At 35.0% G+C, this 15,395-nt stretch overlaps 1 protein-coding gene across 1 annotated transcript; it reads left to right on the forward strand.

Annotated features, from left to right (window-relative positions):
- The first annotated feature begins 922 nt into the window (after nt 1–922).
- On the forward strand, nt 923–13,165 carry LOC105286433 (THAP domain-containing protein 5-like). Its single transcript, XM_026973176.1, has 8 exons — nt 923–1,722; nt 1,838–2,034; nt 9,597–9,707; nt 10,725–10,911; nt 10,981–11,067; nt 11,662–11,832; nt 12,069–12,126; nt 12,240–13,165. The coding sequence occupies exons 3-8, from the start codon at nt 9,637–9,639 to the stop codon at nt 12,626–12,628; spliced, it is 963 nt and encodes a 320-aa protein (XP_026828977.1). The 5' UTR covers nt 923–1,722; nt 1,838–2,034; nt 9,597–9,636; the 3' UTR covers nt 12,629–13,165.
- Nucleotides 13,166–15,395: the final 2,230 nt, after the last annotated feature.

Consider the following 15,395-nt stretch of genomic DNA (forward strand, 5'->3'; position numbering starts at 1 on the left):
ACTGGCAGTAATATCGGAACATGGGGTATGTATTAGTTGAGCAGTGCAGACATATTATTTTCTCGCCTATTTCGTCATCACTGATTGGTTCCGCCATTCCGTATCCAACCAATCAAAACTTAGACCACAGGTGTCCAGTCTCTTACTTCTAGGGTCTCTAGGATCACGTCTTTTAGGGAGAAGGCACATGGAGCGTAAGGGTGCCGTTACATGGAGCGTAAGGGTGCCGTTACATGGAGCGTAACTTGCGTAAGCGTAACCTGCGTAACCTAGTAATTTTATAGAAGTTACTATAAAACTTACGCCTAGTTAGTTTACGCTTTCTACGCCAGTTGTCAATTACGCCGAATCCAATTTCTGGTGGAAAATACGCTAAATGCATGTGTGTGACAGTGTGTGTGTATCCTTTTTTGACTCGCGATCGCCGTGCCAAAATTTCTGAAAAAATGGATCAAATTCGGGTAATTTAAGAAATGCATCTAAATTCTATAAAGGACTATATTCGCAGCTCACTTTTATCAATAAATGTGCGTATTTATTTATGATATTCTATAATATATGTAACGTGAACTATATACTAAATGCACGCATTTATCATAAAAGTGAGCTGAGAATATGGACCAAAATGTTTAAATAATACATTTAATTACTTGGATATAAATCAGTACATCGGTTATATAGTATGACAAAAGAATTTCAATTTATGTCCGATAACTATGGTATATTCATTTGCATGTCTGGACTATTTTCAACAGCTTACTGCAGCTTATACATTTTTCACTTATGTATTTCCTTTTTAAAATACAGCATAAATGTGGATATTGTGGGTGGCTCTTTAGCTTCACCACAAATTTTATTGATCATAAGTGCTTCAAGCAGTACGTTGAAGAAGAAGACCACATCAGCATCGATGAAAACCATATTGTAACAATAAGTATAATTTGTTGGCAAGAACCGCTAATACAAGATTAGAATCCATGTTTAAGAGATTCCAGGTTTTTTGTGCTAGACACGCGTCGTCAACCAGTCAACCACTCCGTATACTTTAGGTTATTTCACGCATACTCGTACATACATTACACACATATATTACGCTTCAACACATTTTTACATCAAAGTATCTATTTCACATGACGCGTATTTAGCAATACGCTTAAATAATACCAACCAATCGATTTATTTCTGTTGTATTGTACAACAGAAGTCCTGATCTGTTATTGGTCAGGCTTGTTACGCTTTATGCGCATTTAATGCAAAGTAAGTGCCATGTAAAATGGAATTTTCAGAATAGCGTACATTCTAGTAATTTACTAGAATACGCAGTGTGCCTATTCTAGCTACTCACTAGGTTACGTAGGTTACGCTTACGCAAGTTACGCTCCATGTAACGGCACCCTAACTTGCGTAAGCGTAACCTGCGTATTCTAGTAACTTACTAAAAGTTAGCATAAAGTTACGCTATTCTGAAATTCGCCATACCCGTGGGGCGTACTTTTCCGAATTGTGTGAAATGCGTAACGTAACAATCAATCACTATTTAGAGTTTCTGTTGTATACAGCTACATGAATTTGTGATTGGTTTTCGTACTCTACGCGTCTCGAAAAGTACGCGTCATGGGGATTCGGTACTGTGTCTATGAGTGTGCGTGAAGCGGAATGTATGTGATGTCTTGTGCTTTCCTCAGAATACGTAAAAAGTGATATCGTAGACTATTCTAAAAGGTATTCGTATTACATTATATTATTACTAATGCCAACGTTATAAAAAATTAATAATTTATTAACTTGAAATTATAATGCTATAGCATATTAATATTTATATATTATCAACCATCAGAAACATCCTGGATGGCACGGTGTTCCGCGATTATAATATCTGCAAGAATATTCTACGTCCGGTTGTCGGTCTCCGGTTTGGATTACGACGACGAGAACGCATAAAGGATATCGAGAGCCTGGACAAACATCCCAGGAAACCCAACGATATCCCATCATACTTTACCTCTAAATTTACAGACCATTATTCGCTAGAAAGCACGTATAAACATCATTAAATTATTTTTATATCACTTATATACATATATATACATATATATATATATATATATATATATACTAGCATCCCCCATCACGGCTTCGCCCGCGATATTTATGTGTAGAATTAAATAAAAACACATTTTACCCCTTCTCACCCATTAGGGGTGGAATTTCGGAAAACCCTCCCTTAGTGAGCACCTACGTGATAGTAGGAATATACCCTTAAAATTTCAAATCGATAGGTGCAGTGATTCAGGTTGCACGTTGATGAGTCAGTAGGTCTGTTCTTTTTAGCTGCACTGCTGAACTGGTGCAATAAGTTAGAGTGAGAAAAAATTTACTTGTCTCACTTTAACGTATTGCACTAGTTCAACAGTGCAGCTAAAAAGAACAGACCTAGTGAGTGAGTGAGTGGTATTTGGCTTATACAGGGTGGTCCACCTAAATCGATCATCTTAGATATTTCACTTGTTTTTGATGATACAAAAAAATGTTTAAGGAAAAAGTTGCACCGTTCGAAGGGGCTATCATGATGACAGAACAAAAAGTTTTTCAAGACTATTTTTTTCGGAGATTCAAAGGTCAAGATAATTTTTTTAAATGGAACTACATATTTTTGTTTGCGCAATTTTATAGCCAACATCGAGAGGAGTTCAGCGACCTATGACAACATGACCTTTAAATGATCTTGAACGCGGGAAACAGAAAAATCAAACTTTACGCTCTTCAACATAAAAATTTATTTAAGGAGGTGTTAGAAATGATGTCCTCCGACTTCAATACATTTTCTAATACGATGCACAAATGATACTCTTACCCTTTCTATCATTTCTGAATTTATACTAGCACATGCATTCAAATTGCGCTCTCTCATGTTCTCTTGTGTAGTTGGTACATCATTGTAAACAGTGTTCTTTAACATTCCCCACAAAAAAGTCTAAAGGATTCAAATCAGGAGAACGTGCTGGACAACTGATATGTCCTCCTCTTCCTATTCAGTGTTCCGGAAACATTTCGTGTAAAACTGTACGTGCAAATACAAAGAAATACTGGTATTTCCAAGACAAGTGTTTTACGCATTCCTAAATGCCACTCATTTCATCCATATCACATTGCATTGCATCAAGAACTTCATGGAAATGATTTTATTAATCGAATAGAATTTTGTCAATGGGCGCTACAACAGTTGGAGCTCAATGAATTCTTCTTTAAGAGAATATTGTTTACCGATGAATCAACTTTCACTAACCATGGACAAGTAAAGAGAAGAAATATGCACTATTGGTCCGTTGAAAATCCAAGGTGGCTTCGACAAGTAGAACGTCAACGTCCATGGAGTTTTAATGTATGGTATGGTGTTTTACACAATCGAATCATTGGCCCTTTCTTTATTGATGGTACATTAAATGGTTAAAAATATGCTGATTTTTTGTCCCAACAATTACCAAACTTATTGGAAGAGGTGCCGTTAGAAACTCGTTTACAAATGTGGTATCAGCCTGATGGTTGTCCGGCTCATAACGCACGTGTTGCACGTACAGTTTTACACGAAATGTTTCCGGAACGCTGGATAGGAAGAGGAGGACATATCAGTTGGCCAGCACGTTCTTCTGATTTGAATCCTTTAGACTTTTTTGTGGGGAATGTTAAAGAACACTGTTTACAATGATGTACCAACTACACAAGAGAACATGAGAGAGCGCATTTTGAATGCATGTGCTAATATAAATTCAGAAATGTATCATTTGTGCATCGTATTAGAAAATGTATTGAAGTCGGAGGACATCATTTCTAACACCTCCTTAAATAAATTTTTATGTTGAAGAGCGTAAAGTTTGATTTTTCTGTTTCCCGCGTTCAAGATCATTTAAAGGTCATGTTGTCATAGGTCGCTGAACTCCTCTCGATGTTGGCTATAAAATTGCGCAAACAAAAATATGTAGTTCCATTTAAAAAAATTATCTTGACCTTTGAATCTCCGAAAAAAATAGTCTTGAAAAACTTTTTGTTCTGTCATCATGATAGCCCCTTCGAACGGTGCAACTTTTTCCTTAAACATTTTTTTGTATCATCAAAAACAAGTGAAATATCTAAGATAATCGATTTAAGTGGACCACCCTGTATATACAGGGTGTCCCATTTTATATTTGTCAGTAAAATATTTCGATACGACGTCGTTTCAGAGAAAAATGTTTCAGACAAAAGTTATATGGCTTCGAGGGGGCAAGATGATGATATTCTCAAATTAATTGTAGATGGCGCCACTTTCGAGATTTTATCATGGCGGCCATTTTTTTAAATAGAAGTCGATTTTTCTCTCTAAGTGAAAGTTGTAGCTGATAATGAGACGAATACAACGGTTTTTTGTTTTTTGAAATTGGACCATTTTTCAGTGAGTTACAGCGTTCCAAAGTATACTGTTTTATAATTTAAGTATACACATAAACCAAATCTTGTATCGAAAAATGTTTCTTACAAAAGTTTTATGACTTCAAGGGGGACATAAGATGCTGCCACTGATTTGACCTTGGGTGCACCTGTCAAGGTTTATGTGAAGGTTAACTTTTTTTTTAATGGATCTCTTTATTTCTCATTATACAGTCTTGTAGTTTACCTCGAGAGCTTTTCAAAACACTATAATAAAGTATTTTTTCGTTAAATATTGGGTCGTCCGGAAAGTTCGTGCCGATTTTTAATAGATGGCGTTGGAACATGTCTGAATATATCAATGTTATTGAAAACATACGATTTATATACATATGCTTAAAGGTGACATTTCAACGCATCTTTAGGAAAAAAGTTGTTTCAGATAAATTGATTCGTGTCAGTTTTGTACTCTTTTGAAGATGGAAGAAAACAAAGAACATTTTAGACACTTGATGCTTTTCTATTACCGGAAAGGCAAAAATGCCTCACAAGCAACAAATTTGATATGTTCTGTTTACGGAGAAGGCGCTTTAGCTGAAAGAACCGTACGTAAGTGGTTCGCTAAGTTTAGAGCTGGTGATTTTAACCTTAAAGACCAAGAACGCTCGGGCAGACCCTCTACTACTGATGATGACCAAATTAAGACACTGATCGAGAATAACCCGCGCTACACGACACGTGAATTAGCAGAGATACTGAAAATATCGAAAACCACTGTCCACGATCATGTAGTGAAGCTTGGTTACGTAAGTCGCTATGATGTATGGGTTCCGCATAATTTGGCCGAAAAAATTTAATGGATCGCATTTCCATCTGCGACTCGCTGTACAAGCGCAATGCAAACGTACCATTTTTGAAGCAATTAGTGACGGGTGACGAAAAATGGATCATTTACAACAATGTAGAACGAAAAAGATCCTGGGGTAAGCGAAATGAGCCAGCATTAACCACTCCGAAAGCCGGCCTTCATCCAAAAAAAGTCATGCTCTGTGTCTGGTGGGATTGGAAAGGAATCCTATATTATGAGCTCCTACCACACAACCAAACGATAAATGCAGATAAGTACTGCTCGCAACTGGACGAATTAAAGACAGCGATTCAGGAAAAACGTCCAGAATTAGCTAATAGGAAGGGCGTCGTGTTCCATCAGGACAATGCCAGACCTCATGTTTCTTTGACTACCCGACAAAAATTGTTGGAGTTTGGCTGGGATGTGCTACCTCACCCACCGTATTAACCAGACATTGCACCTTCAGACTTTTACTTATTTAGGTCTTTGCAAAATTCTCTTAGCGGCAAGAACTTCAACTCTTTGATCGACATAAAAAACCACCTTGAGGAGTTTTTCGCCGAGAAATCTAAGAAGTTCTGGGAGAATGGAATCTTCCAGTTGCGTGAAAAATGGACAAAGGTTGTGAAACAAAACGGTGCATACATAAGTCAATAAATATTTATCGACATAAAAAAATGTTTCCTTTGAATTTTCCTTCAAAATCGGCACGAACTTTTCGGACGACCCAATATTATTCGAGTTATGAGAACTACAAGTTACAATACTGCCGGCATTTGCATTACCCAAAGTGTACCGTTCTATTAACTATCCTACTTTTAGCGCTACCCAGGAACAACGGCGTGGACGTAGTAGGTTTCTGTTCCCTTCGGGGTGCTTTATTAATGTGAGTCCCCTTGCCTCTTACAATTAGGGTGCTTGTTTAATGTGAGTCCCCTTGCCTCTCACAATTGGGGTGCTTGATTTACTATAAATTTTACATTAAACAAGCACCCCAATTGTAAGAGGCAAGGGGACTCACATTAATAAAGCACCCCGAAGGGAACAGAAACCTACTACGTCCACGCCGTTGTTCCTGGGTAGCGTTAAAAGTAGGATAGTTAATAGAACGGTACACTTTGGGTAATGCAAATGCCGGCAGTATTGTAACTTGTAGTTCTCATAACTCGAATAATATTTAACGAAAAAATACTTTATTATAGTGTTTTGAAAAGCTCTCGAGGTAAACTACAAGACTGTATAATGAGAAATAAAGAGATCCATTAAAAAAAAAGTTAACCTTCACATAAACCTTGACAGGTGCACCCAAGGTCAAATCAGCGGCAGCATCTTATGTCCCCCTTGAAGTCATAAAACTTTTGTAAGAAACATTTTTCGATACAAGATTCGGTTTATGTGTATACTTAAATTATAAAACAGTATACTTTGGAACGCTGTAACTCACTGAAAAATGGTCCAATTTCAAAAAACAAAAAACCGTTGTATTCGTCTCATTATCAGCTACAACTTTCACTTAGAGAGAAAAATCGACTTCCATTTAAAAAAATGGCCGCCATGATGAAATTTCGAAAGTGGCGCCATCTACAATTAAATTGAGAATATCATCATTTTGCCCCCTCGAAGCCATATAACTTTTGTCTGAAACATTTTTCTCTGAAACGACGTTGTATCGAAATATTTTACTGACAAATATAAAATGGGACACCCTGTATATATAACGAAATGGAAAATATGCTCCACAACATATTTTATGTTATAAACGTAAATCGCTGTTTATCACATTGGTGACACATTGGGCAATATGAGGAACATAAGGAAAACGCGCAGATATTTAGAGATTTATTATAAAGTTTCTCCCGAAAATAATTCGATATAATTACACTACTTTAAACGACACTCTTGCTAGAACAGTAAAGTCGTCCTTTCAGATTTATATAAGAAAAATCCACACGGTACGTACTAACACACATGCATCAGCGTATCTTCCACTAGAAATTGGATTCGACGTAACAGCAATAGGGCAAAAGGCGTAAAATAACTAGATGGAAGCTGATATTCAAACGGAACGATGTGATTGGTCAGCGCAGGTTACGCTTACGCAAGTTAACGCTCCATGTGCCTGCTCCCTTACATTACCTAAAGGCCCAAACACACAAAATTCCGTAAGACGTAACGTAAGGATTCGACCAATCGCGTTGCTCGATTCGGTTACGGACGGCCGAAGCGAGCAACGCGATTGGTCGAATCCTTACGTTACGTTTTACGGAATTTTGTGTGTTTGGGCCTTAAATGGTAACGTTAGCAGTCCATAGGTATATAGTTAAAAGGAGCCCCGGACACATACGCTCGGTTTCAATCCGCTTCGCGGGAGGGCGGGGGGCAGGGGCTTCGCCCCCCCCCCCGCCAGAACCAGTGTAACAGATTTTACCAGATTTGGATCACCTGGTACACGGCACGGATCCTGGGGGGGGGGGCGAAGGCCCTTCCCCCCGCCTTCTCGCGAAGCGGGCTGAAAACGAGCGTATGTGTCCGAGGCTCCAGTTTCGGAAAATATAACCTAACCAGGTTAGGTTAGGTTAGGTTAAAGCAGAGAATACTTTGTAGTTAACTGTTTATGCTTTTGGTTAAAGTGAAGAATACTTTGTACTTATATTAAAAGAAACTATTCTATATATTAACGATTCACTGCTTTAAATGACTTTCCTTCCTTCGTTCATATACATATTCGTCGTTTATATCTTTCAATATTCAAAATAACTACTATATTTGCAAAATTTCTTTTGTTAATAACTTTTTCATAAATAACGATCGACGACTAAAACCTAGTACGGGTTATTCGGGAAGGTGACCTTTGTAATATATGTCAATATTATGTTCTTGGTTCGCGTAGACAGCTGAAAATTCGTGCAAAATCATTAAACTTCTTTTGTTAATAACTTTTTATTAAACAACGACCGACGGTTAAACTTGCACAATGTTACTCAGAGAGGTGACCTCTATAATATATGTCAAGGACAAGGGCCAGTATTCATAGTCGGATCTTATATTTAAGACCGTCTTAAGTTTATCTGCAGATGTTGTATAGATCATTTCATTACCTCAATATAGTTAGCAGACAAATATGATAAATTTTTTTTTCTTTATTTCAATCGTTTGGGAAAGTTTAGGAAACCACTTTTAGAGTTTGGGAAATAATAGTTTTTTTAATAATTAATGAAAATTAGTTGAGCGTATAGTTATCATTCCAAATAATGTTCTTTTTCGCTTCGGTAAAACTGAAGGAGACGGGCTTCCTCACCGATTTCCTTCTAACTTTGCAATATCGTTTATTTTGATGAGAAAATACGATTGCGAGAAGGAAAATCGTCGCTCTCAACTAGAAAGAAAGTTATCACCTACTGAAAAATGATAGTTTCGAGGTTAGGAAATCTGTCATACCGGCGGTCTACGGGCGTAGAGCACACTGACCGAGCATGCGCGGTGACGTCAAAGTGCGCGAAATTAAACGTGTGTGTACTTGCAATGCAAATTAGTACGATTCCAAATAGGTTTTCAATTCATGTGAAGCGAGGTTCCACGCAAAGCAAGGTTCTATATTATAACTTCCACGCAGTACTTTTGGTCTTCTGAAAGTTTTGTTATTTTGTTTATGTGGAAGAATACTAAGTGACGGGCGAAGCCCGTCTCCTCGTGCTCTTCCACCCAAGCATATACTTCCCAGTATAAAACATTAATATTTATTAAAGTAAGAAAGTTTATTACATCATTGATATACATCAGTGAACCGACCATGATCTGTATATATATACATATCTGTATATGTATACATATACATATACAGAAAAAATGGCTCCCGATACCACACGGGTTCGATACGGCCAAAAAACAAACAAGGGGACACTTGTTCCACTGATCTATATAAATGGATTGCAGACAGGTTGAATAGCGACGTCCCCAATAGAAGGTCGGCCATCTTGTTATGTACAGGTCCGCACATCCATTTATATAGATCAGTGGAACAAGTGTCCCCTTGTTTGTTTTTTGGCCGTATCGAACCCGTGTGGTATCGGGAGCCATTTTTTCTTAGAAAAAGAAGAAGAAGAGTTGTCCTCATCTTCTGTTGATATCTGTAAAGATCTGAAAGAAAGCTGAAGTTATTGTACGCTCAAATAAAGTCATATATATTATCCAGTGAACATTTGGAATTATTTATAGAGTGGACATATCAACACACTACCTCCTAACTGGAATGCGTACCGCTATTGTTTACGGGTTACGTTTAAAAAGATAAACCGAAAGCTAGAGACAGTTGTCTTTTTCTAACGTATACAATTTACGTTAGGTTAAGTTCTATCCTGTCACACGCAATCGGCGCAGTCACGATGGTGAGAGCTTGCTGTATTACAAACTGCAAGAATATTTGGCGGCCAGACAGCGATATCACGTATCATGCGTAAGTAAGAAAATAAATATATATCTATATAGTAAATAAATTATATACATACATTAAGATTTATATGTATTAAAGATTACGTTCTGAAATGTTTCTTCTGGAAAGAAAATTTTATTGACAATCTATAATATACGTGTACTCTAATTTTTTAATTAAAATTTCCTCTAAGAGGATATTTCGGAATATAATCTAAGAATCTTTCAAAATATAGGAGAAGTAACAGGTCAAAAGGACGTCATTTTGGATATAAGGAATTTTTTGCATAACTATGTTAAAATATATGAAAATATCTATTTCTATATATATTGTTGCACAGTGTATATAGTATACAGGGTGTTTCCTAAGTAAGTAGACAAACTTAAGGAGGATATTCCTTGGCTTATTTTAAGAAGAAAAGGTCATATAAACATATGTCCTAAACTGCTTTGTTTTCCAAAAAAAGTACATCACTGTTTTCGTTCACTTTTCGGATAGCGTGCTTTTGCAGTTCGAGTCAACAGCGGTGGGGATGGAGTGGGGATGGTCTCGCAGCGCCGCAAGTGAACACTCGTTTCAGACTGCGCCGCGCGGCCGCCGCGAGACCATTCCTACTCCATCCCCACCGCTGTTGACTCGTACTGCAAAAGCACGCTATCCGGCATCACTGCTATCACGTTATCTTTGACGCAAACTTTATTAGTTCCTATTAAGTTTAGTAATTTTATTAATTATGGTAGATTACACAAACGCCGAAATGGCAGATATGCATTTCGTATACGGTCTTGCTAATGGAAACGCTCGTCAAGCAAGACGTATTTACAATGACAGATACTTTTTTTTGGAAAACAAAGCAGTTTAGGACATATGTTTATATGACCTTTTCTTCTTAAAATAAGCCAAGGAATATCCTTCTTAAGTTTGTCTACTTACTTAGGAAACACTCTGTATATGTATATTGTAATAGATATTTTCATATATTTTAACATATTGTAATATATTTATATTATATATTTATATTATATAACAATTTATTATCAGATTTCCTTTACAAGATAGAAAGAGACTCGCACAATGGATGTCTGTCAAACATTTACAAAATATGAAAATAACATCTACAAAATATATTTGTAGTGCACATTTTACTACAGAATCTTATGAAGAGCACTGTGCAAGAAAAAGATTAAAAAAGGATGCAGTGCCTTCTATTTTTAAAGATATTTTTGACGTAAGATTTTCTATATCATTGCTAATCTCAGCATGTTACAAACTTATTTAGCAAATTGATATTTTTTAGACAATAGATGATGTTTCAATAAGAGGAAGAGATGCACTAAATGAATTTGATAATGTACCTGAAATATCAATGGATGATTTGAATAAGGTTTATGCATAATACTAAAAAACCTTTTTTAAATCCATTTCTTCACAATTTTGTTACAGTAAAGTTATAATATTATACATATTGGAGATGGATTGGAGACTTTTATTTCAATCAATGTGGTTTTATGGGAAAAAAGAACTTTAGAGATAGAATTGTGCGAATTGTTCTTCAAAAAGTTGCATTATCATTAGAATAATTTTCCAGCCATCACATCCAATAATAGAAATAAATGTTTGTGAAGACTTATAAAATACAAATACAAATTATAAAAAGTTTATGCACTATTTATACAAATATTCGTACAGCAACGCATGCTAAGAAAACAACTTTGAGAATGTTAGCAGATCGGTCAACTATAAGACAAAAGTTACATAATATGATTCTTTTTTATCATGTTTAATTTTATTTCCAAGTTTATATTTGTCTTTCTTGTGCAATAATATATGATATATTATTATATATAATTTATATGTGATATATGTTATGTGATATATATGTGATATATATAAATTTAAATAATGTTGAATTTAAATTTTGAGTTTATTTAAATGTAACGTAAGTATATATAAAAACATTGTTTGTAAATACTTTCAGGTAGTTAAACCAACATCAACATTGTTGTGCAAAGAACAATGTACCAGAAAATTAGAGGCATACGATGATAGTGAACTTATGAAAATACATAAGAAAAGGAAAGGTTCTGCAATATCTGTACTTGTGGATACTAACCAGATGGAAACAGGACGAGATATTGATGTTACACAGGTACGTTAACATATAGGATGAGACAATTATATAGAAACATTAAAATATTTTTCTTGATTTTTAATATATAAATTAAATATATATATTTTTCTCTCAAGAAAAAATTAAAGCATATACTTTTTTTAAGTACAAATATTATGATAGGAATTATTTTTTTCTTAAGATAACTTTCTTTGATTAGCTTTAGTTGCTTGTAAGATAAACGGCTGTTAAAACTTTTATTTTATTATTTACAGTTAAAATTACTTAACGAAACAGCTACTGAAAATATGGAAGAAAAACTTAATTCTGCATGTAAGTATTTTCTAGATATAATATACAATAGAAAAGAATATTTCTTGCTACATATATTCTATAATGTACATACAAATATGCACACAAATACATACAATGACTTTTCCTTTTAGCTTCTGTAGCACAATCATCTTCCAAAGTTTCCGAAGGTACTGCAGTATCTCCTCGCAGGATTTATTATTCACCGGAAAAGGTTAAATTAAGAGAAGAATTACGTAGATTGAAGAAACACTATCAATCACAGGTTCTAAAACAGAAAGTTCTAAAACAAAAAACAAGATATATGCAAAAGAAGATAGCTAATATAAAAGCAGTGTTTGCACATTTAAAGAAAAAAAAGTTTCTACAAGAAGAACACTTTGATATTTTAAAAGATATTGCAGCAGGAAATGACAATTTACTTAAACGAATAATTGATAAATCAAAAGGAAAATTACTCACTCGTAAGGTTTCACCTGTATTACGAACGTTTGCCTTAACGCTGCATTATTACTCACCCTGAGCATATTCGTATGTCAGAGAAATTTTCAACTCATGCCTTCCGTATCCAAAAACTATGTATAAATGGTACTTGTCTGTAGATGGTGAACCCGGTTTTAGTAAGGAAGCCTTAGCATATATTAAAGAACGTGTAAAAAATTCGAATTATAAGTTACTTGGTGCTCTAATGTTAGACGAAATGGCAATAACAAAACAATATGAATATGATGGAAAAACGTTTGTAGGCAATTGTGATGCTGGCAATAACATTCCGAGTGATGAATGTGCTATGGCAAAAGAAGCGCTTGTAGTTTGGTTGTCGGCATTAATGAGTTATGGAAAATACCAGTTGCATATTTTTTGATTGATGAAAACATGAACGGCGAGCAAAAAGCAAATTTAATTATTCAGTGCTTGTCACTCTTACATGATTGTGGAATACATATAAAAACTGTAACATGTGACGGTGCACCATGTAACTTAACGTATTTTTTTATCTTTGTAAGGTTTTTTAGAGGGATTTATATGTATTAAAATATTTAGTTGTATAAAAATATAATAGATGTAATAAATAGAATAAATGTAATAGATTCTTTGGTTTGCAAAAATACTCATTTTTATAATTGGCGAAATTTGTTGATATCATTAGTTTTATAGAGGTCATCTTTGAACGCGTTCTTCGGGCGCGTATGCTTTTTTGTACCTTTTTTTAAAAAGGTAATTTTGTTGTGATTTCACACATTTTGTAGTGTCTTTGTAGGCGCACAGCGACCCGTCTTTGTGGGCGCACAGCAACCCGTCTTTATGGGCGCGCAGCTACCTGACTTTAGCAGTATGGCTAGCGTGCGTGCGTGCGCGTGTGTGTGCGTGTGTGTCTCAAAATCGTCATATTTCGCATTTTCCATAACTTTATAAACGTTTCTTTGATTAACTTCGCGATGGTGCTGCCATTTGCACAATAAAATGCTTTTTATAAAAATTTTTCAATTTGTACGCACAAAATCGCAGTTTTGCAGGGTGGGGACACAATTAAGGAATATGAGGATGCTTGTCGAAGTGACTTTAGAAGCGTAATAAAAGAGAATTCTGTACAATCCTGTATTCTGTAAAGTCACTTCGACAAGCATCCTCATATTCCTTAATTGTGTCCCCACCCTGCGAAACTGCGATTTTATGCGTACAAATTGCGAAATTTTTATAAAAAGCATTTTAACTGTCATTTTTGTGCAAATGGCAAAACTGTTTCACTATGTACACAAAACATCATTTAACACTTAAAACGATTTTCCAACAATTATGTACTTTTGCTTTAGTTTATTCAATGTTGTCACACAAATAATTGCCGTTATTTTCATAAAGGCTCCAGATGTTGTCGATAATACTATTATTTCGTTTATATAATTTGTCATATGTACTTGCATAATATAACACATCATTAAGAATAAATCTTTCATAACAGATAGCATTATGTTGAATGTTTTCTGCTATGAGCGTCTGAATCGTTATCAGAATCAGAAGATTGGTTTATTTCCTTATGCTTTATGCATTATGCAAAAGTGTGTGTTTCTGCCCTTACTCTCATATTGAGGGTAACTCAACGCTCAAGTTGAGGATTATACTAAAGTTTGAGTGTCATTCTCAAGTTGAGTGTACGAAATAATACTCAAATTGAGTGTCTTTTTGAGTGTTTTTTCCGTAAGGGAAGATCATCCGTAGTCGTAAGCCGTCGCCCCGACCTTTGTCAGCAGGACTACAGCCGCGACCGTAAGACCGAGCGTTCTAATGTGCGACACCGCCACGTTCAGCCTCACTCTCTCACCTTTCATCTGTACATAGCTCATCCACCATTAATAAAGATATTTTGTTTACCGAGAATCAGTGTCTAGGCATTTCTTCACCCTGATCCCGGCGAGCGATAAACTCCGAGGGAACGTTCCGCTCGGAAGAAAAGGCGTACCGTTACAAGTTTAAATAAAGTTTTATTTTTACATAGTATTTCTATATTTAATTAATCATATATAAGCTTAAATATTTAAATATAATAATATTTAAAAATTTATACTATTTTCAACAGTGTTTGAAACATATTGTAATATAAAAGTGCATTTAATTATAATATTTAAATAAAGCAAGAAATGAGTAAACGGAAGACAATTAAACCACAATGATTTATCATTTATTAATATCCAATAAAGGAAGTGGAATACAATTTTGTCCGCTAAGCGTCGTCTTTCTTATCTTTCTTAGCTAAGAAAAGAAACGGATATCTTGCCGCGGCGGGTTCGATCTCAGAGAAACTCTTGAACCAGTCGTCAACATTATTTCATATATATATATATATATATATATAACATTATCATATATATATATATATATGTGTGTGTATATATAAAACAATTTTTACACACTAGAGCGAGAGCGCATAATACAAAACAACGACCCCCGATTAATTTATTACAATACGTCATTTTATGTTACGCTAACAAAAATATACCTCTCATATTATCGATTCAATAATGATCGTTCGTCCATACGATATATAAGTAAAATATTTCTTGCAGTCGCGTACGCATCTACGAGATATTCGCAAAGCCATGCGCCTCATAAATATTATTTAACTCAGTCTTACAATCAATTCAGTTCACCCTCATCATTTCTTTCTTCAAATTTTATAAAATTTATAAACTTATAAAAATTTATAAATTTATAAACAGAATCAATGTTAATGATATTTAGTGATAATAATAATATTATAACAAATCATTTTCATTGTAATCAATTAGCTATAG

This window comes from Ooceraea biroi, chromosome 10 (genome assembly GCF_003672135.1).
Source record: "Ooceraea biroi isolate clonal line C1 chromosome 10, Obir_v5.4, whole genome shotgun sequence".
Classification (NCBI taxonomy): Eukaryota; Metazoa; Arthropoda; class Insecta; order Hymenoptera; family Formicidae; genus Ooceraea; species Ooceraea biroi.

Excerpts from the sequence above, each read along its gene's own strand:
- LOC105286433 (XM_026973176.1), top strand. The coding sequence starts at position 9,637 with ATGGTGAGAGCTTGCTGTATTACAAACTGCAAGAATATTTGGCGGCCA. Across the intron at positions 9,708-10,724 it reads AGCGATATCACGTATCATGC|ATTTCCTTTACAAGATAGAA; the intron begins GTAAGTAAGAAA and ends ATTTATTATCAG. Across the intron at positions 12,127-12,239 it reads AGAAAAACTTAATTCTGCAT|CTTCTGTAGCACAATCATCT; the intron begins GTAAGTATTTTC and ends TTTTCCTTTTAG.